Source organism: Pteronotus mesoamericanus, unplaced genomic scaffold, assembly GCF_021234165.1.
Source record: "Pteronotus mesoamericanus isolate MK-2021 breed Mesoamerican mustached bat unplaced genomic scaffold, CSHL_Meso_final contig_24, whole genome shotgun sequence".
Taxonomy (NCBI): Eukaryota; Metazoa; Chordata; class Mammalia; order Chiroptera; family Mormoopidae; genus Pteronotus; species Pteronotus mesoamericanus.
Window position 1 is genome coordinate 9872167 of NW_026555100.1, and position 21668 is coordinate 9893834.

The following is a 21668-nucleotide window of genomic DNA, read 5'->3' on the forward strand; positions in this document are numbered from 1 at the left end:
CCCCAAGGCTTATCCACAGCAGCCCCTTTGCCCCCTGGGGGCCAGGTCCACCTACTGCCCACCCCGCTCCCTCTACCAGTCCTGCTTTACTGCAGGTAAAAAGAACCGCTCTTCAGGAGCAAGAGTTAAGGAACAATTAACGGAAGATCCTCAACAGTTGCCAAGTGCAACTCATTGACAATGAGATGAAACATAAATAACGCCAGAGACTAATGGGACTAAAATACCACCTCTCCCCAGTTTCAAAACAATTCTTAGTACTAACTTGAAATTGACAGGCCTAATCCCTCAATTTAGAGCCTATATCTATTAATTTGGAGAGAAATCCAATAACGGCATCTATGAGCTTTTGTCAAAAACAAAGAAATCACAGAGTACACTGTTTAGAAAAATTTCCCCTTTTGTGAATAACATATTAAAATTCACTTCTCATTATTGTTAGTCTGTCCCAGGTATTTTATAATCAATATGCTTTTTAAAAAAAAAGTTCTGTACCTTCAGACTCCTTCTCTATGTCTTTCATGCCAGAACACTGACAGATAAACTTAGATTTAATATCCATTGTACCCTCAATTCTTGGATAATTTAATGGTCTCATCATAAAAATTTATTGTTTCTCTGAGAAGCTCAAAGTATTTTACACACACACACACACACACACACACAAATTTCTTTCTGAGAAAGTCAGATCTAGGTATCTCCTAAATTTAGCAAAATCAAACTTAAAATTATTGAACAAACCTTAAAACACTCTTCTATATCCAAAAATTTGTTCCTTAAAATGTTAATTCATTTCTTTACAATGAACCTCCCCCAACTAATAAGCAAAAACCCTTACAACAACTTAATAAATGTTGGGCACCTCCAACATGCAGACATAATTCTGGGCCTGTCCGCTGGAAGCTACCGTCTCAGGATAAACAGAAACACACACACAGTCACAATGTGCTGCAGAATGGGGATGAGCCCAGAAAGCCACAATGGACACAGATGGCTCCTGAGAGGAAGTGACATTTCCACTGAAACCTAAGGATGAGTAAGTAGGAGCTGGTGAAATATAGAGGGAGAGAGAAAGGTATGGGGTCCTGACTGAGGTAACATGTGCAAGGACACTGGAAGCATTGTGGCTACTGTGAGTTCACAGACCAGTCTGGTGTGCGAGGGAGAAAAGCATACAAACAGACGTAATACCACTTAGGTAGGAAGGTATGGTTCACTGCACATGCATATGAGAGGATAGAATCAGCCTTTAATTCTCTACCATTCCAGTTTGAAATGTTACCTTTTTTGGTCCTTTCAAAAGCTAACACTGATGCTCCTGTTAAGCTGACCATTATAAATATTAGCCATCTTTTCAAGGGAAGAACTAAGGAGAGGTGATAAGTTTGCCCCAGGGTTCAAAAGCCTTGCTTTTAAGACAGAAAACATCCCGAGTAACTAAATCTCCTAATCAGAGAATTCGTGTATGTATATAAGATGTTTTTGTTGAGGTGACATTAATTATTCAAGAAGCATAAAATTCCCTCATTTTTTTAAAACTCATTTACTAGAGTCTCACACAATCTATAGAGAAGCAAGACTTGTCTGCCCAGAAAGAAGTTACTATTTCACCTGGGTAAGTGTACTGGGCAGGTGCTTCTATGTTTGGAGTAAGGGATGCCCTTCCTTCCTTCATTCTTGAAGAACAGAGAATACCAACTATATTAGAAGCACTGCTTAACACCAGTGGGATCTCTGACTTAATGAATAACTCTTTTTCCATGGGGCTTAACTTGCCAGTGAGCCCTACCATTTATAATGGAATGCCTACAATTAATTTTTTTCCAAAGTCTATTTGCTTTTCCTGCTATCTAAATAATTATTTAATGGGCACATTAGCTCTTGTTTAAAATAAAATTAGTTCTTGTTTAAAATTAACTGTCATCGAGGTAAATGGTCCTCGATGTTATAACTAGAGACTTTTCTGTGTTTGAAGGGGATCCTTTGAGCTGTCAAATGGAAAGCCCTTTAGGAGTACCTTGTGGGGTAGGGAGGAGATACACTTGCTGTAACAAGAAAACAAAAACGTTATTTTCACCACAGTCCTTCTTAGAAATCAATAGATAAGGAGCTGAAGCTCCTAATTTTATTAACTGTTCAGGTTTAAATGAAAAACTTGCCTATCTTTATTACAAATGTTTTAGCATAAATAATTATAATGGGGTTTCCATAGGTGCTCTTAATGGCTGGTTAATAAAACTCAATTCTCCCCACAATCTGTTTGATTTACCTTACTTCCAAATACTTATTAAGTAAGGACTTTAGCTCTTAATGTTTAAAATTATATAAATAAATTTTTTTACTAGATATTTATAAACTATGAATTGATATTTTCCTTGCCCGTAACATCAGTTCCTTCAAGCACATCATTTGAGAATATGTCAAACTGCATTCATTAACGCTGTGATTAAGTTTTTAACTTTATGAACATATGACCCTATTTTTACAGGGCTACTTTTGCTAATCATCACCATAAATGAAGTGTTCCTGGGTTTTGGGAAGATGAAGAATCACTGTACCCAACAATTCTCTTAATCACTAACTATGCTTGTAATAAAATTACTTTAGATGTTTGAAAAAATATTATTTCCTCTTCACCTGTCCACCTCAATACAGTATATTATATAATATCAAGTTATTATCTTCTACAAAATCAGTATGTCCCCAGTGGCATCCAAATTCCAATGCTGTTATTAACTATAGGTGTAGGACCTTGAGCAAGTCAACCAGCGGAAGCCTCAATGAGGAACAATGCTGACAGTAGGTTAATACTCTAACAGCTATGTAAAGAGCGTGTTATGGCACCTGACCTCCAGGTGGTTTATTGCAGCAATGGAGAATCATGGCTGTCCATAACTGAGAAAACTATATACAAATAAACAATGTAATGAGCAATTAAAACTCATTTACTATAAAAAGTGGAGGTATTCAAGCACACACTATTTTGGGATATTGGAACCTCTCCTAGATAAATATATTACCTGCTAGAGTTGGGGCATGTTATTTCCACCATATCATCATAACATAATTTTACATTTATTAGTTAAAAAGAATATGAAATTTTCACTTCCAGTCATACAAGAAACAATAATTTGGAACAACCATCCTACTGAAGACAATTAGAAAAGCTACACAAAATATAAAAATATCTTGGAGGCAGGCATAGAAGAGTGAACAATTACCATGATAGTGTAGAATTACCAGAGCAGGATTCAGAGCAGAATGAGGTCCAGGGGTGGTGAAGATGTTTTAAGTAAAAATTAAAAATAGAGAGGAAGAGTTAAAAAGATGGCTAAAGAAAAATGTAACCTTGAAATTAAAATGCAGAAGCAGTGAAATTGGCATACTCAAAAGTGTATTTAAATATTTGATTCATTTTCAAAACAAACCTATAAAATTCTTACACATTTCTTTCCAAGTTTTGCATAGATGAAAGATAGCAACAATAACCTTAGCATGACTATCCTCAATCTACCTCCTAGCCCCGCACCCTTCCATCATTCAGGTACTTCACATTTTGCTCTTGCCCCAGCTCTGAGACGTGGTGGTTAAAATGAGCGCATATCATCCAAGCCAAGGGTTCTAATCCCAGATCAACTGTGTTTGTTCTTAGACAAGTTACTTGGCCTCTCTAACCCTCATTGTCTTACTTTATACATTGGGGAAAGAATATACATTTCATGGGATTGTTGTAAGGATTAAATGAGACAATGAGTATGTCTGTGCTTAATGCAGTACTGGGTAATCAAGTAAGTACTCAGTACATGACAGTTGTTATTATCTCCTTCAGTTGTCAGTGTCTATTATATACCAGTTCCATATTTATGATGATCAAGATTATTCAATTCAACCAATATTTGTTTGGTGTCTACCAAGTGACAGGCACTACATAGAAAGAGAAATGAAAGGTAAGAAAAAAAAAAACAACTCTAGCTTCTTTAGGCAAGCCAGTGAAGTTATACATAGTAAAATGTAAAGTTCACTTGTACCTTTGAAAAACAAAATTAAAAAAAAAAAGATTAAACACAGCAACCAAAGAATAGATAAAACAGAATCCATTGAAATTGAAAAGTTGTTTTAAAGGAGATTACAAGAGTGAAAAGACAACTCTTAGAAAATGTTTGTAAAACACATTTGTTAGGGGTCTAGTATCCAGAATATATAAAGAACAAAAAGACATTTAACCAAATTTTGAAATGAGCAAAGGACTTTGCTGAGGTCTGAGTGTGTCCCCCCAAAATTCATGTTAAAATTCTAACGCCCAATGTAATGCTATTAATAAGGAGGGACCTTTCAATCCGCTTAAGTCATGAGGATGGAACCCTGCTGAATGGGATTAGTGCCTTATAAAAAACAGTTTCAGATCCCTAGATTCTTTCATCACTTAAGGACACTGTGAGGAGAAGCAGGCCATGGGAGAAAGTCTTGACCATGCTGGCATTTTGATCTTGGACTTCCCAGACTCCAGAACTTTGAACCAAGTACTGATACATGCCACAACAGGGATTAGCTTTGAAAACATTATGCTAAGTAAGCCAAACACAAAAGACCAATTATTGTATGATTTCATTTATATGAAATGTCCAGAAAAGGCAAATCCATAAATACAAAAGCAGATTAGTGGTTGCCAGGAACTAGAGGAGCAATGACGAAGAGTGGCTGCGTAACGTACTGTGTTTCTTTTGGGGGTGATGAAAATGTTCTAGGCCCTGGCCCGGTGGCTTGGTTAGTTGGAGCATCATCCCTTACACCGAAATAGGCTGTGGATTTGATCCCCAGTAGGGGCACGTAAAGGAGCAACTAATCAATGTCTATGTCTGTCTGTCTGTCTGTCTGTCTCTCCCCCTTCCTCCCTCCCCCTTCTCCCTTCTTCTCACTCTAAAATCAAAAAACATCCTTGGATGAGTATTAAAAAACAAAAAAACAAAAAGCAAAAGAAAATGTTCTAGAATTAGTGGTCATGGTTGTACAACCACATAATATACTAAAGACCACTGAACTATATACTTTCAAAAAGTGTTTTATGCCCTGATCCCTGAGGTTCAGTCAGTTGGGCATTGTCCCACAAAGTGAAAGGTCGCAGGTTCAATCCGTGGTCAGGGCATATGCCTGGGCTGTGGGTTCAGTCCCTGATTTGGGCTTGTACAGGAGGCAACCAATCGATGTTTCTCACCCTCTTTTTCATTCCCTTCTCCTCCCTCTAAAAATAAATAAATTAAAGCTATTTTTTTAAAAGTGTTTTATGATATGTGAATCAAATTTGAAATCATTTTTCAAGAAAAGATTGTTTAATTATCCTTTATCATAGTGGAAAGAGTGTTTCTACTACTTGTTAGCTATGGAGAATTAAACACATTTGTATTTAATTTTTTACCATATTTTTAATCGAATTTATTGGGGTGACACTGGTTAATAAAATTATATAGGTTTCAGGTGTACAATTCTGTAACACATCATCTGTATATTGGATCATGTGTTCACCACCCCAAATCAAGTCTCTGTCCATCACCATTTACCCCCCGATACTCTCTTTTACCTCCCCCTACCTCCCTTTCCCTCTGGTATCACCATGCTGTTGTCTGCATCTGTAAAGGTTGTTTTGTTTTGTTTCATTTTTGCTTAAGCCCTTCACCTTTTAAACACATTTTTAAAAGAGGGTTTCTGGCCCAACCAGTATGGCTCAGTGGGTTGGGCGCCATCCCGCAAAGCAAAAGGTTGCCAATTGATTCCAGGTCAGGCACATGCTTGAGCTGTGGGTTCAGTCCCTGGTCAGGGCATGTGCGAGAGACAACTGATCAATGTTTCTCTTTCACATCACTGTTTTTCTCCCTTCCTTCCCCTCTCTCTAAAAATAAATAAATAAAATTTCTTTTTTTTTTTAAGTGGTTTCTATTTCCTAGTCTGCAAAATGAGAGTCCTAATTACTTCCACACCATGGATCACTGTCAGAATCAAATACGGTAACATTAAGCCCTTTAGCACAGTGTCTGGTCCATTGCAGACCCACACTAAATATTAATTTCTTTTCTTTGCTAGATTCCTATATTTCAAGTTCAAGTTTAAATTTTGTTAAAAGTTTATGGACTCAATTAACAATGAAGACATAGTTTCCTGGTTGTCGGTTCTTTGAGAGATAAATTAAACATTATCTTGTTTTCCTGATTTTATACATTTTTGTTTAATATCTCGTAGTACACTAGAAGCGTCCCTAGAAAATTAGGTGAAGAAGGTAATTTAATTTCTCTGTTGTCCAGTAGACAAATCTCCCTGCAATCTGTATTAACTTCTAAATAAGTTTTTTACTCCTACAACTGAAGAAACTAACACACAATTTTCTCTCTAAATCTGAACTATTATATATCAACTCCATCCAAAATTCCATGGCTTGGACTGTGGGTTTGCACTGTCTTGTCCTCCCACTTCCTCTTGCCTTTATCTCTCTTTTTAAGGGAAAATTTGCCACAGAATGGTGCCGCATATGAAATATGATATGAAAATAAGCTATATAGTGTAAATGTGCAGAATACAACAGAAACACCGAAACCTCTCATTACACAAGGACAAGAAAATAACTGGCATTGTTGTGTTGCTGGAAACCACAAATATAATTCTTTAGGATATGGGAACAGTGGAACAAACTCATTAATAATGCATCTTAATTCTCCAGCAGGAAAAACTGCTTTTGCATTTTGATGGCCACTTCCAAGGACTTTAGTTACTTTCCTCTAAATAACAGGAATCAAGTGGCAGGAGGGAAACAGATAAAAGTAATATGCAAATCTCTAAAAGGATGTTAACAGTAACTGCCATGTTTAAGTATATACCATGTAGCAGGAACTCTGCCTGACCCTGTATGGTGTCTCTTCTGGTCATGGCCCTCTTGCTTCACTGGTCTGATTACCACAATGTTACAAACAGACCCATTTTTATATTGATAACCACATCGGGGAATACCAAAAGTCTTTAGTGTAACAGTTTTTTACTTAGCCAGTTGTCAATTTCATTCTTTCCACATCTTCAAAAAGTGGTGATTAATTTCCTTGTTTTTCTTTTGGAGAGTAGATCTGACTTACATTTCCGTGAAATCTAACACAAGCGATAGACCAGCTCTCCAGAAAAATGCATATAAAAATATGTTGCTTATAATTCTGAGGAGATGAGATCAGCTATGGACCATCTTTCCAGAAAAAAGAATATAAAAACAATATGTTGCATATAAATTACGAGGGGATGGGATCAACGGAGCACTGCAGCCCATCCAGATTACAACCCTCTGATGCAGAAGTTCTATTTTTATGATTTCTGAAACATATGAAAGATGAATGTTGGGATCCAGTCTTAAGAATTCTTGACTGGTAACCAAAAATATGTGGCAAGTTTAGTAAGACTAAAGTACTCATATAATAATAGAAAATTTAAAATTGTTTTTTTCCATAGCAGCTAAAAATACACCAAGTATCTAATCTGATGGGGACAGTATCCAGTCATTAATTAGAAGATGTGCTAAAATGCCAGCTCAATCACAATCTTTGAGAGAGTATTAAGATGTGTTTACCAAAAAGAATGTAACTGCAAGTTTAGTTTCTAATTTTGGAAGAAGGAAAGTGACCTACCTGACTTTCTAAAATATCTGGTTTCTAAAAGTGGTCAAGATTAAGAAATCATTAGGCAGTAACTCATTAGCAAAATGCTAAATGTGGTTATGCTAATACTTTTAGTTTAGAATAAAAGACTAATGATTCCAGTGTCAAGGAAATAATATGAAACGGGAACCAAGATTTATACAAATAAAGTCCACTATGATATGAAAAATTTTAGGAAACTTGAAGCATCCAGAAAAAAAATTAGTAGGTTATGTTTATATATGCACATATTTTCAAAATCCTTACAAGTTTTTTACTACAAAGAAAAATGCTGATGATATACTGAATGAAAAAAGGAAAAGAAAAAAATGTACCCAATTGATTTCAACTATATTATTTTTTTAATGCAGAAAAAATACTGGAAACAAATATACCAATATATTCATAGTAGTTACCTCTTGGTAGTAGGATTATACTTTCTTTCCTTGTTTCCAAACTTTCAAAATGCAGATTATATTGCTTAGATTTAATATGTTTCATTATTTTTTTATGTAAAAATTCAAACCACATAGAAAAATTTAAGCCCTGCCTGCATAGCTCAGTTAGCTAGAGCGTCATACAGACATTCCAAGGTTGCGTGTTAGATTCCCAGTCAAGGTACATAAAAGAATCAACCAATGAGTGCATAAATAAGTGAACAACATATAGATGTTTCTCCCACACCCCACACTTCCTCTCTCTCTAAAAGCCAATAAATAAAAATTTTTAAAAAAGAAAAATTTAAGCAAAAAGTTAAAGTCACATATTTTCTAATACACCCCTCCTCCATTAAAAAAAAAAATCTAATCCTCAGAGGTAAACACTGTAACAGTTTGGTTTGGTAGATATCTTTATAGAATTTTTTAAATAAATTCCATTTACAATTAGAAAAATACATAATTTAGAGTTTTCATGTTCCTTCTCCTTTAGAATTTTGAGTTGTCCAAACTTTGCTTCTTGGGATAACTCAATCACAAATGCATATGACAGTAATTTTAAACAACATAAGCAGCAACTTTTCTAAAACACATTTTTAAAGTACTCTACACCTTCCTTAAAACCTTGTGCTCAAATCTTCTATTTGAATTTCTATTACAGATATCGCATGATCTAATATATTTAGTACTTGAAAATGACATGTACAAACTGAACCCCAAAATGTTTTAGGGTACTAGCTGCTAAGATGAAAAATTAACTACATATGGGATACAATATTTTTAAGATCATATTTATTTATTTTTTAGAGACAGAAGAAGGGAAGAAAAAAGAGAGGGAGAGAAACATTGATATAAGAGAGAAATAGCAACTGCTTGCCTCTCGCAATCTCCCAAACAGGGACCTGGCCCTCAACCCTGGCATGTGCCCTGACTGGGAATCAAACCAGTGACCTTTCAGTTTGTGGGATGACACCCAAACCACTGAGACACGTCAGGACTGGAATACAATTTTTTTTTAATATTAAAAAAAAAGATTTTTATTTATTTATTTATTTTTAGAGAGAGGGGAAGGGAGGTAGAAAGAGAGGGAGAGAAATATTAATGTGTGGTTGCCTCTCACACACACCCTACTGGGGACATGGCCCGCAACCCAGGCAGGTGCCTTGACTGGGAATCAAACCAGCAGCCCTTTGGTTTGCAAACCAGGGCTCAATCCACTGAGCCACACCAGCCAGAGCTGGGATACAGTTTTTTAAAGAGACATTGGTATATGGGAAATAGACTGCATCTTATGTTTTTGATCGGATTTCATTCACACATTCAGTCAGTCATTCCTTCAGCAAACATTTGTTGAGACTACAGTATGTGCTAGCATCCTGTAAATCCTGGGATTGGGCTTTAGGAGCAAATGAAACATCTCATTTCTAATTACTGCTTTCTCTGTAGAATACTATGTGCTTCTTTTAAAAACAGTGACTCACTGTTAATGGGACATAATTAAATCAGAAAAGAGCAAGTTTTCTCTTTTGCTGCTTTCGTAACAGACATGAAAAGCAGATACCTTGCCAAGACTTTCTGGATATTCACTTGACCACTGAGTCTCATTGTCAAGGTAATGATATGAATTGCCTAAATTAGTTTGACTTATTTGCTAGTTCTCTTATTATGATAATAACATAAAAAGACAAGATCCCTCCTTCTCCCCTTCCTAGTAACAATTGTGCTACATCCATCATAGAGCTACAATGGCTGACTACTTTATACGGAAAATGAGTTTTGAAGCTTGAAAACCACTCTTGAATACTACTTGGGAATGAAAAACCAAGAGAATGACCAGCAAAAAGAGATGTGGAATTAAATTCCATAGCAAAATAAACATGTAACACACTATGGTGCTGACTATTACATAATAGTATAACTTGGATTATGCCAATGCTAGATAAAGGTGTTAGCCCATTTCACACATTTATTTCCTGAATGAAATGATAATACATAAAATGGCAAGGTAGGATTAGAACCATAGTAATAAGATTCCAGAAATTAACACCCACAGGTAAAAATCAATCAACACCAGCATATAAATTATTGTTGACATGCTTGGGATTTAAAGATGCAGAGACCCCAGACCCCAAAGGTTTTTTTTTTTTCTTTATGGTCAGCTCTGTGGTTAGGTATGCTACTGAAGTCTCAGTAGTATCCAAAGAGATTCCTTAAAGGCATATTTAAGGACATATAACATCTGCCCTCAATTGAAGGAGTTGGTAGCAAAAATTTGTTCCATATGTCATATACAACATACACCAAAATGAGATCCGGCTGCTGGAAAACATTAAGAAAAGCAGTGGCTAGGAGAGGCTTGTCCCAGCCCCACTCCCACTAAAATGGATAAAATAAAAGGTGTGTCAACCAATTCTGAAATTACATATTTGGAACTAGACTGTTAACACATACATTTTCCATAAGATAGTGGAGAGTCACATAATATTACTTTCAGATTTCCAAGCACAACATAAGTAGCTACTACTATTTTTCCAGGTGGCATTTGCATTAGGTAAGAAGTAGCATGGTAATACACAGCATACTTTACAGTGTTACCTAGTACACTGCTATTTAACCTACCCAAACATATAACAACTCTTTAATATTTTGGGGAGGGAATCAAATTAACTAGAATACATATAAGAGAAGCTGTTTCATTTTGGCAACACACTGCTCATTTAGTCATTCAATTAATGTTAATTAAATGTGTTATACTATACCAAGACATAAACCTAAAGATATATAACGCAATACCTCACCCTCAGAAGCATAGCTACAAAAAAACTAGATTTTTGTTTTCTTCTAATATTACATACTAAAAATTATTTGTGTATGTGTAGCCTGGTCAAAACACCTATGACCTACTCTCCATGTCTTTAAAAAGTACCTCCCTCCTGCTTTACTTCTATCACTACTTAAAAAATAGGGTAATATATGTCTCAAAATGCTAAATTAAAAATACACATGAGGAATACATAGCCAAGAGCAAGTTCCTAGATGACTAGGAGTTATATAGTGTTTTAATTATCTGCATTTCTAAATGTGGAGAACGTTGAAATAAGCTTGGCAGAAAAATAACATTTTATCTCCTGGTCAAAAGATATCTCTGGAAAGACTATCTAAGCACCTTGTTGTACAATTAAAAGAAATTCAATCTTATTATGAGAGACAAAAATGCAATTCATGACCCAAAAAATAAGTCAAAACTGTTTTTACTTCTCCCAGAGATTAGTAGTTAACATTTTGAGAAACGGCATATGCCTTAAGGGACTAAGTACGTTTTACAGAAAAAAAATTCTAAGAGTTCTGTTTCATCTAACCACTAACAAAAAACTAACCAAATATTAGCATTTTAAAACTATAAGTGTATTTTCTCTTTCTCACTCCAACTCTCCATAAGTAAAATAATTCTAATGTGAAAAACAAATACATAAAATATATTTGCTTATCAATATCCTTAGGTATCAAAGCAAAGGGTCTTCAATCATTAATAATAGCATCAAATAAACCTCTTAAAATGATATAAAAGTATCAAATACGTAGGAATAAAACTAATGAAATTACTCCATTTGGAAATTAAAAAACATTATTGAAAAAAATTAAATAAGACTTACATAAATAAAAATATAGCATGATTTGTATATCAACTATACTTGAATTTAAAATTAATTAATTAATTCAAAAATTTAAAAATATATGTATACTATAGTCATCAACTGGAAGATTCAATGTTGTGAAAATGTCAAACTCTCCAAATTAATGCATAAATTCAACATAATTACAATAAATACCTTAGCAGGGTATTTTGGTGGAAGTTTACAAACTGAATATTTTTAATTAAAATGCAAAGAACCAAAATAAAAACACCAAACCTCCAAATCAATATGGAAGAATAAAGCTGGAGGACCAGTTTGTAAGACCAGTTATAAAGCCTGATAAATAAAGACAATTTAGACATGAGAGTAGGCAAAAAGATCAGTGAAACAGAATCTAGAAACAGATCCAGAAATAATGAATCACCTGATTTATGACAAAGTTGACATTGTAGTATCAGGGAAAGGATGGTAATTTCAGTAACAGTACTGGTCAGGTCAATATACATATAAAAAAGAATGAATCTTGCCTCCTACCTCACACCATACACAAAAGTCAATTCCAGATATATTGTGCATCTAAATGTGAAAAGTTATGAAAGGTAATTAAAAAAAAAAAAAGAGGACATCTTCATGACACTGAAATTGGCAAAAAAAGACAAATTTTTCTTAAACAGGACATAAAAAGACATCAGAAGGGAGAGGACTGGTAAATTGGACTAAAGTTAAGAATTTCTGTTCATTAAAAAGCATAATTAAGAGTGAAATAGGTAAAGATAGCAGTAATTACATATTCAACAAAGGATTTATAGGAATAAATCATAGTGAATTCATAGATCAAACATAAAAAGGCATCCCTCACTGTGATCTTTTGAAAGCCAGCCCTCGACACAAGGGTTTGAAAAGAAAATAAATAAATAAATAAATAAATAAATATATTAAAAAGAAAACAAAAGGCAGAAGAATGAGCTTAAAAACAGACAAAAGACTTAACAGGCACTTCAAAGATGAAATCGAAATAGTTCAGATATATGAGAAGTAGCTCAGTGTCGTTAGACATCAAGGAAATACAATATAGTGATGCTACTATACACCCAACAAAATTATTAAAATACAACAAGAAAAAAAAAATAGTGTTGGTAAGGATATGAAGCAATGGAACTCTCAAAACCTCGATGAGAGTCATAATTGGAACACAAACTACAGCTGTTTGCTAACATCTACAAAAGCTAAACTATGCATATTCTATGACCTGGAAATTCTACTCCTAGGAAAATACTCAATAGAATGCATACATATATTCACCAAAGACATTTATGATAGTGTTCATAGTAGCACTATTATTAACAGTATGTACTGTGCTATATACATACAATGGAATCCTATACTGCAATGACAATGAATATTTACAATGATAAGCAACATTATAGATAAATCTCATAAACATAATATTAAGGAAAAAAAGGACTACCAACTATTCCTTGCTTTCTCAAAGGAACTCCCTCCGAGGGCCTGTATTAGCCTCTGCCTCTCTATGAGCGTATCTACTGTCAAAGTTCAGTAAAAGGACAACCTAGCACATTCTTCAGAATCCACTTTGTCAATGATAAAGGTAACTTTGTGGGGCGAGAGATCAAAACAGAGAGAATATGACTATCATCAAGTATAGGGAAACCCTGAAGTAGAAAATAAACAGAAATATATTAAAATTGTATTTGATATGAAGAACATAACCATTTTGAAGGGTGACAATGGTGTGAGTGTGAGAGAGACTGAGAACTAACTTAAGTAACTTTTGAACACAGCTCTGACCTTCGAGTAACCATGATCACATCTATCATTAAGATCGTGCTTTCTGCCCTGGTTGGTGTGGCTCAGTAGATTGAGTGCCGACCTATGAATCAAAGGGTTTCCAGTTCAGTTCCCAGTCTGGGAACATGCCTTGGTTGTGAGCCAGGTCCCCAGATTGGGGTGTATGAAAGGTAACCACACATTGATGTTTCTCTCTCTCTCTGCCTCCCTTCCCCTCTCTCTAAAAATAAATAAATAAAATCTTTTTTAAAAAGGTCTTGCTTTCTAAGCATCATTCTCCACTAAAAGGAACCAAGTTTCCTTGGATAAGTAGCTGCATTGTAAGTAGCTGAGTTTAAGTCTAGGGCAGGACAAAAAGGCAGAAGAGCCTAGAACACTTCTGCCAGAAAATAAAGATTTATTCAACAAATGGTTGAGGAACTCCCTGGGACAATTTCAGCATCAAAATAAATAATAGCCCTGGCCAGGAAGCTCAGTTGATTAGAGCATTGTCACTATACCCCAAGGTTGTAGGTTCAATCCTGATCAGGGCACATATAAGAATAACTAACGAATGCGTAAATAAGTGGAACAAATCTCTCTCTACCCGCGCCCCCCGCCCCGTCTTCCCTCTCTCCTTCCCTCCCTCTCTCTCCCTTTCTAAAATAAAAAATAAACAAAATAAATGATAATAAAGGGTTATAACCTATTTACTATTATAAAAACCTTCAAGTTCACACTGAAATAAATAAGAAGGAAAAGCTTTTCCTTAAGCTAATACATTTAAAAGCAATAATGGAAATAGAGAATTACTATTGGCAACCATCAGGCAAAAATCACCAGCAAATGCTAAAATTAGGGAGTGAAAGTTGAGGGGCAAAATTAGTAAGCTGCACTTGACAAAAGTAGCCAAGTCATAAAAGACAAAAACTGAGGAACTGTTTTAGGCCAGAAATAAAAATTAAAACATACATTGTATGGTTCCATTTATATCAAACTCTAGATAATGCAAACTGATCTACAGTGATGGAAAGACAGTGTTTGCCTGAGGAAAAAGGGTGCAGGGAGGCGAGTAGGCACAAAGAAACTTTTGGAAGTGATAGGTTATGACTGTTACGATTGTGGTAATGGTTGCACAGTGTATATGTATGCCATACTTATCAAAATGTATACTTTAAATATGTGGTTTATTCTGTGCCAGTTATAGCTTAATAAAGTTTTTTTTTTTAAGATTTTATTTATTTACTTCCAGAGAGGGGAAGGGAAGGAGAAAGAGAGGGAGAGAAACATCAATGTATGGTTGCCTCTCGCATGCCCCCTACTGGGGACCCAGCCCACAACCCCGACTGGGCATGTGCCCCGACTGGGAATCAAACCTGTGACCCTGTTTCACAGCCCGGCACTCAATCCACTGAGCCACACCAGCCAGGGTAGTTTTTAAAATTCAAGGAACTGTTCCACAAGGAGGCCAAGAAGACATTTTTCTTATAGAAGAAATACAAATAAAGATTAATGGTTAGATAACAATAATGGTTCAATGTTAATTTCCTAATTTTGATAATAATTTCAGAGAATATCCTTGTTTTTTTTTTAAGAAATACACTCTTTAGTATATAGTGATAATGGAAAATCATGTCTTTGGCTTACTCTCAACTGGTTCTGAAAAAATAGAGAGCTGAGATAGTGAGACAGAGGTGAGATAAAAAGAGATAAAGTAAAACGTTAAAATGTTATCATTTGGCTGAAAGACATACCAAACTCTGTATCTCTCTTGTATATGTCTGAATTATGTCAAAATTAAAGATCTTTTTAAAATAAAATACATGATGCTTGGGAGATTATTACCAACAGCCAACATCGTTTATCCATCACACTGACAGGACTTGACAACAGTGGCCACCTTGCTTGCCAGAGCAAATTTACATAAATAAACCCCCCATACCAACATTTACATTTATAAATCTGATTATTTGAATTGCAAATATATTCTCTTTTCATTTAACTAACAAGTATTTGAGTGCTTATCATTGTACCAGCCTAAACAGGCACTAGAAAAACATAGAGCCCTTGGGGAACACCAATATATAGTTGTAGCACAGTGAGGGGTTGAGTGAATGTGTGGAGTCTTGTTAGATAGGGAAAGAAAGATGTACCATGAGCATACGTGCTGAGGAAGGAAGATGCATGGTGAGCTTGTGTAACTACAAGAAGCCAAATACTGCTGAAATTTCAAGTACAATGTGGGGAGAAGTGACAGCAAACGAGAAAGAGGAGGTCAGTGTGCCAAGATCTTAAAGGTCTTGTGCTCCATGCTAACAAATCTGGGTTTCATCTCTAATTGAAAGGCACTAAAAGTTTTGATCTGTATTCTTTCATGAGATGTATCACACATACAGGAGAACACTAAGTGTATTTAAGTAGGGGAATCAGGTTTTCAGAAAAAAAGGTTGAACTGTACTAAGGAAAGCTTGTTCAACATCCTCACTTCCCTGCTGGCTGGTTCAATCAAAACTATGTCCCCAGCGCACAATGCAGAGTAGAAGTGCAGTAAGTACTTGCTGGTAAGAAAGAGAACACTAAAATTGTACCAGTAAGAGATAAAGACTTCAGCTGTAGTAGTGGCCAGGAAAATGGAGAGGTAGATATGCTCAGATCTTGTAGAACAAGAAAATCTAGAAGAATGAGTAGAAGGCATGAAAGATGAGTAGATTTTCCATTTTGGGTGACCATGTGATTATAGGTAAGCCACTGAACCAAGTATGTACTGCCAGATGAATAGCCATGGTTTTCTGTTTTGTTTTGTTTTGTTTTGTTTTAAGGGAGAGAAACATGGATTTGTTGTTCCACTTATCCATGCACTCATTGGTTGCTTCCTGCATGTGCCCAGACCAGGGACTGAACCTGCAACCTTGGTACATCAGGACCAACTGAGCCACCTGGCCAGGGCACGAATAGCAAGTTTAGAAAGGAACAGAACAAATGTGTTTATACTTGTTAGAAATATAGTCTATCTCCGGCAATGATGTCACTGGCAATAATACAAAACAAGAGCTTACTAGGGAGGTATTTCTGCTAAAGACATTGCTACTACATGTTCCAGATGTATGTTTATAAACCCTTAAGTTACCAGCAACATTGTGATCACTTCTCATACTGTGAACTTACTTGAGTAAGGGAAGATTATTCATTGCAAATAAGATTTACAATAACTAAGTGTTTTAGAAACACCTTAAATTCCCATCAATACATTTGGTTTAAATGTCTGATCTTTTGTTTGCAAAGGCTTGATACTTTAGAAAATCAGCATTTGGGGGCAGGTAGTTTAAGTCAAGAATGAAATAGAAACGGCTGATTGAATTTAAATCCTTAACGCTTTTAGTCTCTTCTACCATACCTGTAGTCATAATAGACACAAAATAAATATTAACTTGAAGTGAGTGAGCTAAAAATCATAAAACACCATAATTGACAGATGTTTTAAAGGTCTGAAAAGCAAATTTGAGCATTAACCAAGCTCCATCAAATTCTTTAAATAAAGTCTAAGCCAACCAATACTTTTATTACCCTAGGTTCACAAAATATAATTATGAGAACTAATGTTTATATATCATAAGGAATATTGGGAGATATAGGATTCCCTAAACCAGGGAGGGGCAAGAGATCGTATCCCTCTTTGTTGCCCAAGCTAGTGTGCAGTGGCTATTCACAGGTGCAATCCCACTACTGAGCAGCACCAGAGTTTTGACCTACTTACTCCTGCCCTGGACTGATTCACCTCTCCTTAGGCAATGTGGTGGTCCCCCACGCCTGGGAGTCACCATATTAAAATGCCAAACTTAGTGCAGGCACTATAGCCCAGCACTCCTGGGCACAAGAGATTCTCCTGCCTCAGCATCCAGAGAAGCTGGAATTACAGGCACACCAGCTGTGCCAGGCTCAACTTCTAATTACCATTTAATCCCAACAACCCTGTGAGATATGTAAAGGAGACAGAAATCACCTGCCAGAAGTTGAGAGGAAAGCTGCAAGGAAGTTAATGAATTTGTTCCACTCTTAATTTTTTTTAAATCTGTGACTTCCAAAAAGACACTTAGCCAAAATGAGGCATGATGGAAATATTTGCAAAATCACATTTCATACAATTTACTTATGTCTCCATCATATTATATAATGAAAAAACTGTTAGTTCCAGTTTCTGAGGCAAATTCTAAAAATAAGTGCATGTGTCACTGCACAAGACATATTGCAGGTAGTAGGTCCACAAATTCTTACAGATAACTTTAAGCAATATTTCACATCACCGTAAAAGGGTATGATTGATACTGAAGCAAACTGTCCCCACAAAGATCACTCTACCAAGTCCCACAGGTGTCTCCTGGGCCCTTGGCTATTTACTCACCTCCAAAGGCACGGTGACGCGTGGTCTTTTTTTCAGTTCCTCACATTTCCTCTTCTTACAGATCTGGTGGCTGTTCTTTCTGTTCTTGCAGTAAGTACATTCACCACAGTTGGTCTTCTGCTGGCAGGGCTCACAGACTCCACATGGTTTTCGTTTCTTCTTCTCCAAAGTAGGTAGCAAAGTTGTGTAGGAAGCGGAAGAGGAGGTACTGGCAAGTGACACTGGCCTCGACACCACTGTGGTATTGATCTGGGAGCTCCCTCCTTCCAATTTACTGGGACCAGCCTGGGAGTGTTGGACAATTCCCTGTGAAGCATGGTCAAGTCCTCTCTCAGGGGCTAATGTGAACCCCTGAGCGTTAGCTGGTAGAAAGCTTATATGAACTTGCTTCTCATTTTCTGTATTGCTTATGGCCATTACTGGAGGTACTGAATTTATCTCTGAGTTTTTTAATGGTTGAGGAGTCTGACCTGAGCCCAAAGACAGAATCTGCATAGTGCCCTGGACCTCAAGCCCATATGAAACAGTGCTCTGGGGAACAGGCCATTTTGGGAGAGCATTATAGGTAGCAATTCGGTGTAGAGGAGCAGGAAGAAAGACAGGTGGGTCTGAGGCAGTACCACCACCCTTACCAAGGATTTGCTGATTTAGGATAGCACCAAAGACCTGTCCTTGGACTGAAATAGCACCAGAGGTCTCAGGTGGGCCTGTGGTCTCGCCCAGAGCTTCTCCATGAACTGGTTTAGCACCAGGAACTTTCCATTGACATGGGACAGCACTAAAGGCCTGTCCTATGACAGGGATATTTTTAGGAACTTCCTGCTGATCGGGGGTAGCTCTGAGTACCTCTACATCACCTGGTTTAGCAGCAATGGTTCCTTGTTCTGAGCCTGCCAAGAGGAATTTTAATAATGAGGTAGGATATATTGACCCACCAAAAGACACATAGTTTCTTAGGTCCAGTTCAGATATAACCTTATTAAAGCTGGAGGTGGGGCAGCAATCATGTTCACTTTTGACAGGATTCAGGCAAGAATCAGAGAGCTTAACAGAGTCTACTCGTGAACCCACATCTTCTAACTGAATGCTATTCTTTCCTTCAGAGGTAACCTTGAGAGCTGCTCTTTGGAGCAAAGGAGCACACAGAGTGTCCTGAGAAAATATTCTAGGGGAGTCACTGATATCGTTTAACATCTCTTCAGAGGGTAGTCCTTCACCACCACGTGTCCCTTCCAGTGCCCCAGAAAGGATCTCTGCTGCAGGGTCACTATGAGTAGGAAAATTTATTTTGGAATCCTCAACCTTTTGGGACTGAGATTGGGTTGTCCCTTGGCTCTCACTTTTAATTAAAGATGTATTTTGTGTGCCAATTAGATTCTCTGTATCAGGAGGGTTTAAAGGGTCTTGCGCTGGGACAGAATCATTTGCTGAGTGCTTTACTTCCGTGTTAGTAAGTATCTTGTCATCACACTCACGTTGCTTTTCTAAATTCTTAGGAGCTGAAACTTTCTTGGGTTTGGCTATGACCGCAGGGGGTTGGGAGAGTCGCCTGCTAAGAGAGGACCTTCGGAGAGCCATTGTAAACCCATTGCAAGTTAAGGACTCTGGGTTCTGAAAAAGAACCTCAGTACTCTCCAAATTCATTCGTGCTGCTCCAGCTCTCGTCAGAAGGCTTCTGACTGGCATGGGTGGTTTGGGTTCTGTTTTCTTCTTAACATCTCTTTCTTGGGTTAATTGCTTTAATTTTCCAGGGTTCATTGTCTTGACTGATGCTACATTTTTTTTGGCTGGTTTGCATGTCTTCTTCAGTTGGCAGTTTTTCTTTTTGTTTAAATCTTCCTTCCTGACTAATCTGGAAGGCTTTGCACGGCGGGGTCGAGACATGGCTACAGAGTAGGAAAATATGAAAGGGCACGGAGAACAGAGTCATTGGTCCTTTGGAGAGTCTCACTTTTGAGGAGAATCTGGATGCACCATGATTGGGCTTGCTTGCACAAGGTTTTGGTCTGAAATAATAACAAAAACATTGGAAATGAGCCTTTCTCCAGTGCATTTTCTCATTTGAAACAGAATTATTTACCACCAATTATTATTTACTGTTAGGGAGCTGAAAATTTTTACTGCAAAAGAAAAATATAATAAATAGAAAAAACCTAAAGTATTCTTTAAATTCTACATTCACAATAAAGCTCCTTTAGTTACTGTAACAACTGATTAAGTTGATGAAGCTCTTTGAATAAAGTAAGCAGAGGGGGTTCTTGCCATCAGAAACCACTCTTGTTGTTACATGGAATTTAAAGCTCAAATCCCAATCTTCACAAATTTGGATAGTTAAAAAAGTATTTCTTTTTTTTAAAGATTTTACTAATTTATATTTATAGAGGGGAAGGGAGGGATAAAGGGAAACATCAATGTGTGGTTGTATCTCATGCGCCCCCGTGGGGGACCTGGCCCACAACCCAGGCATGTACCCTGCCCTGGGAATCTAACTGGCAACCCTTTGGTTCGCAGGCTGGTGATTCAGTCCACTGAGCCACAACAGCCAGGGTAAATAAATAAATAAATAAATAAATTCTTAATCTCTTTCCTCAGCATATCACCACACAGGCAGAGGTATCATTTGTTTGACAGCAAAGCTGGTCTAAAGCAAGAGAAAGAAGAGGCTTATATAATCCAAGAAGCTCTACTTCTTAGAAATCTAGTATTATTAAAACTTTTCCAACTAACAAATTCTGAGCTTTTCCCATGCACACAAAAATAGCATAAAGTCTAAGAGTTAGCATTGTCTGAATAGGTTACAAGTAAGACTCACTGGTCCAACAAGTATCTGTTGAGTACCTACTATGTATAAGGAAGGCATTGTAGCGGGCACTGCCCACACCCAGAAATGATGTCCCTCTTTTCCCTTTCACTTGATTTAATCCAAAGACTGTTGGTTCTAAAATCCCTTCTACCAGTGGTCCCATAAGTTTCATGATGAATGCCAAGGTAAGGATATTGGAAAATAAGAGAAAATGAAATAATTGAACAGCAAAGGATACTAGGCAAGCAAGATACACCAAAAAAGTGAAAATGAAAGGGGCTGACCAAGAATCATCTTCAATTGTCTCTTCTCCTCTTCAGATTGCCTACCCTGCCCCAAAATAAGATGAAGTTATGACAAGAATGAAGCTCACCACACAAAATATATCATTAGACTCTACAAAGATCACAGAATCAACACTCTGAGAACAGACTAGGTGATAATTCATTAACAGGTGACAGGTTGTTAGATTTGTGAGAAAACATGGTGTAGGAGAATGGATACCAAAAACGGGTCTGCAACCAAGTGATCAGCAGTTTGTGGCAAAATGAGAGGAAAAAATAAGTCAGTACAAAGTTTTTCATAAAGTTGAATTGGTTCATTCTAATCAACTCTATTCTGAAATTATGCCTTCCTGTTTTCTCCCATTGAAATGTCCTTTCTTAAAAATGCAATAAAAGTCCTTTCTTTTGTGAAAAGGCATGGGATAGGCTTGTGTTTTTTGGGGTTTTTTTTTTATTACTTGGCAAAGCAAAATTTTGACAGCTATCATTCTCAAATTTTGCTTTTTTTTTTTTTTTTTTTTTTGCTGTACCGATCTGGTCCAGGTAACCCTGGGATTCACTTGGTTGGTTTAGTAGTTAGAGCAGTGTCACAAAAGCCCTGAATTTGAACATGTGATCACCAGCTTTGTCCTTCAGCAAACCACTAAACTGAGTCAAGATT

General features: G+C 36.6%; 1 protein-coding gene across 5 annotated transcripts in view; it reads right to left on the reverse strand.

The window, feature by feature from the left end:
• Nucleotides 1-19804, reverse strand: part of TET1 (tet methylcytosine dioxygenase 1) — a 104996-nt gene extending 85192 nt beyond the window's left edge. For all 5 annotated transcript variants that reach the window (XM_054572436.1, XM_054572439.1, XM_054572438.1 and 2 more), the window contains exon 1: nt 17921-19804. In XM_054572436.1, the coding sequence (XP_054428411.1) occupies nt 17921-19804 (1884 nt within the window). The remainder of the gene's footprint in view (nt 1-17920) is intronic.
• Nucleotides 19805-21668: the final 1864 nt, after the last annotated feature.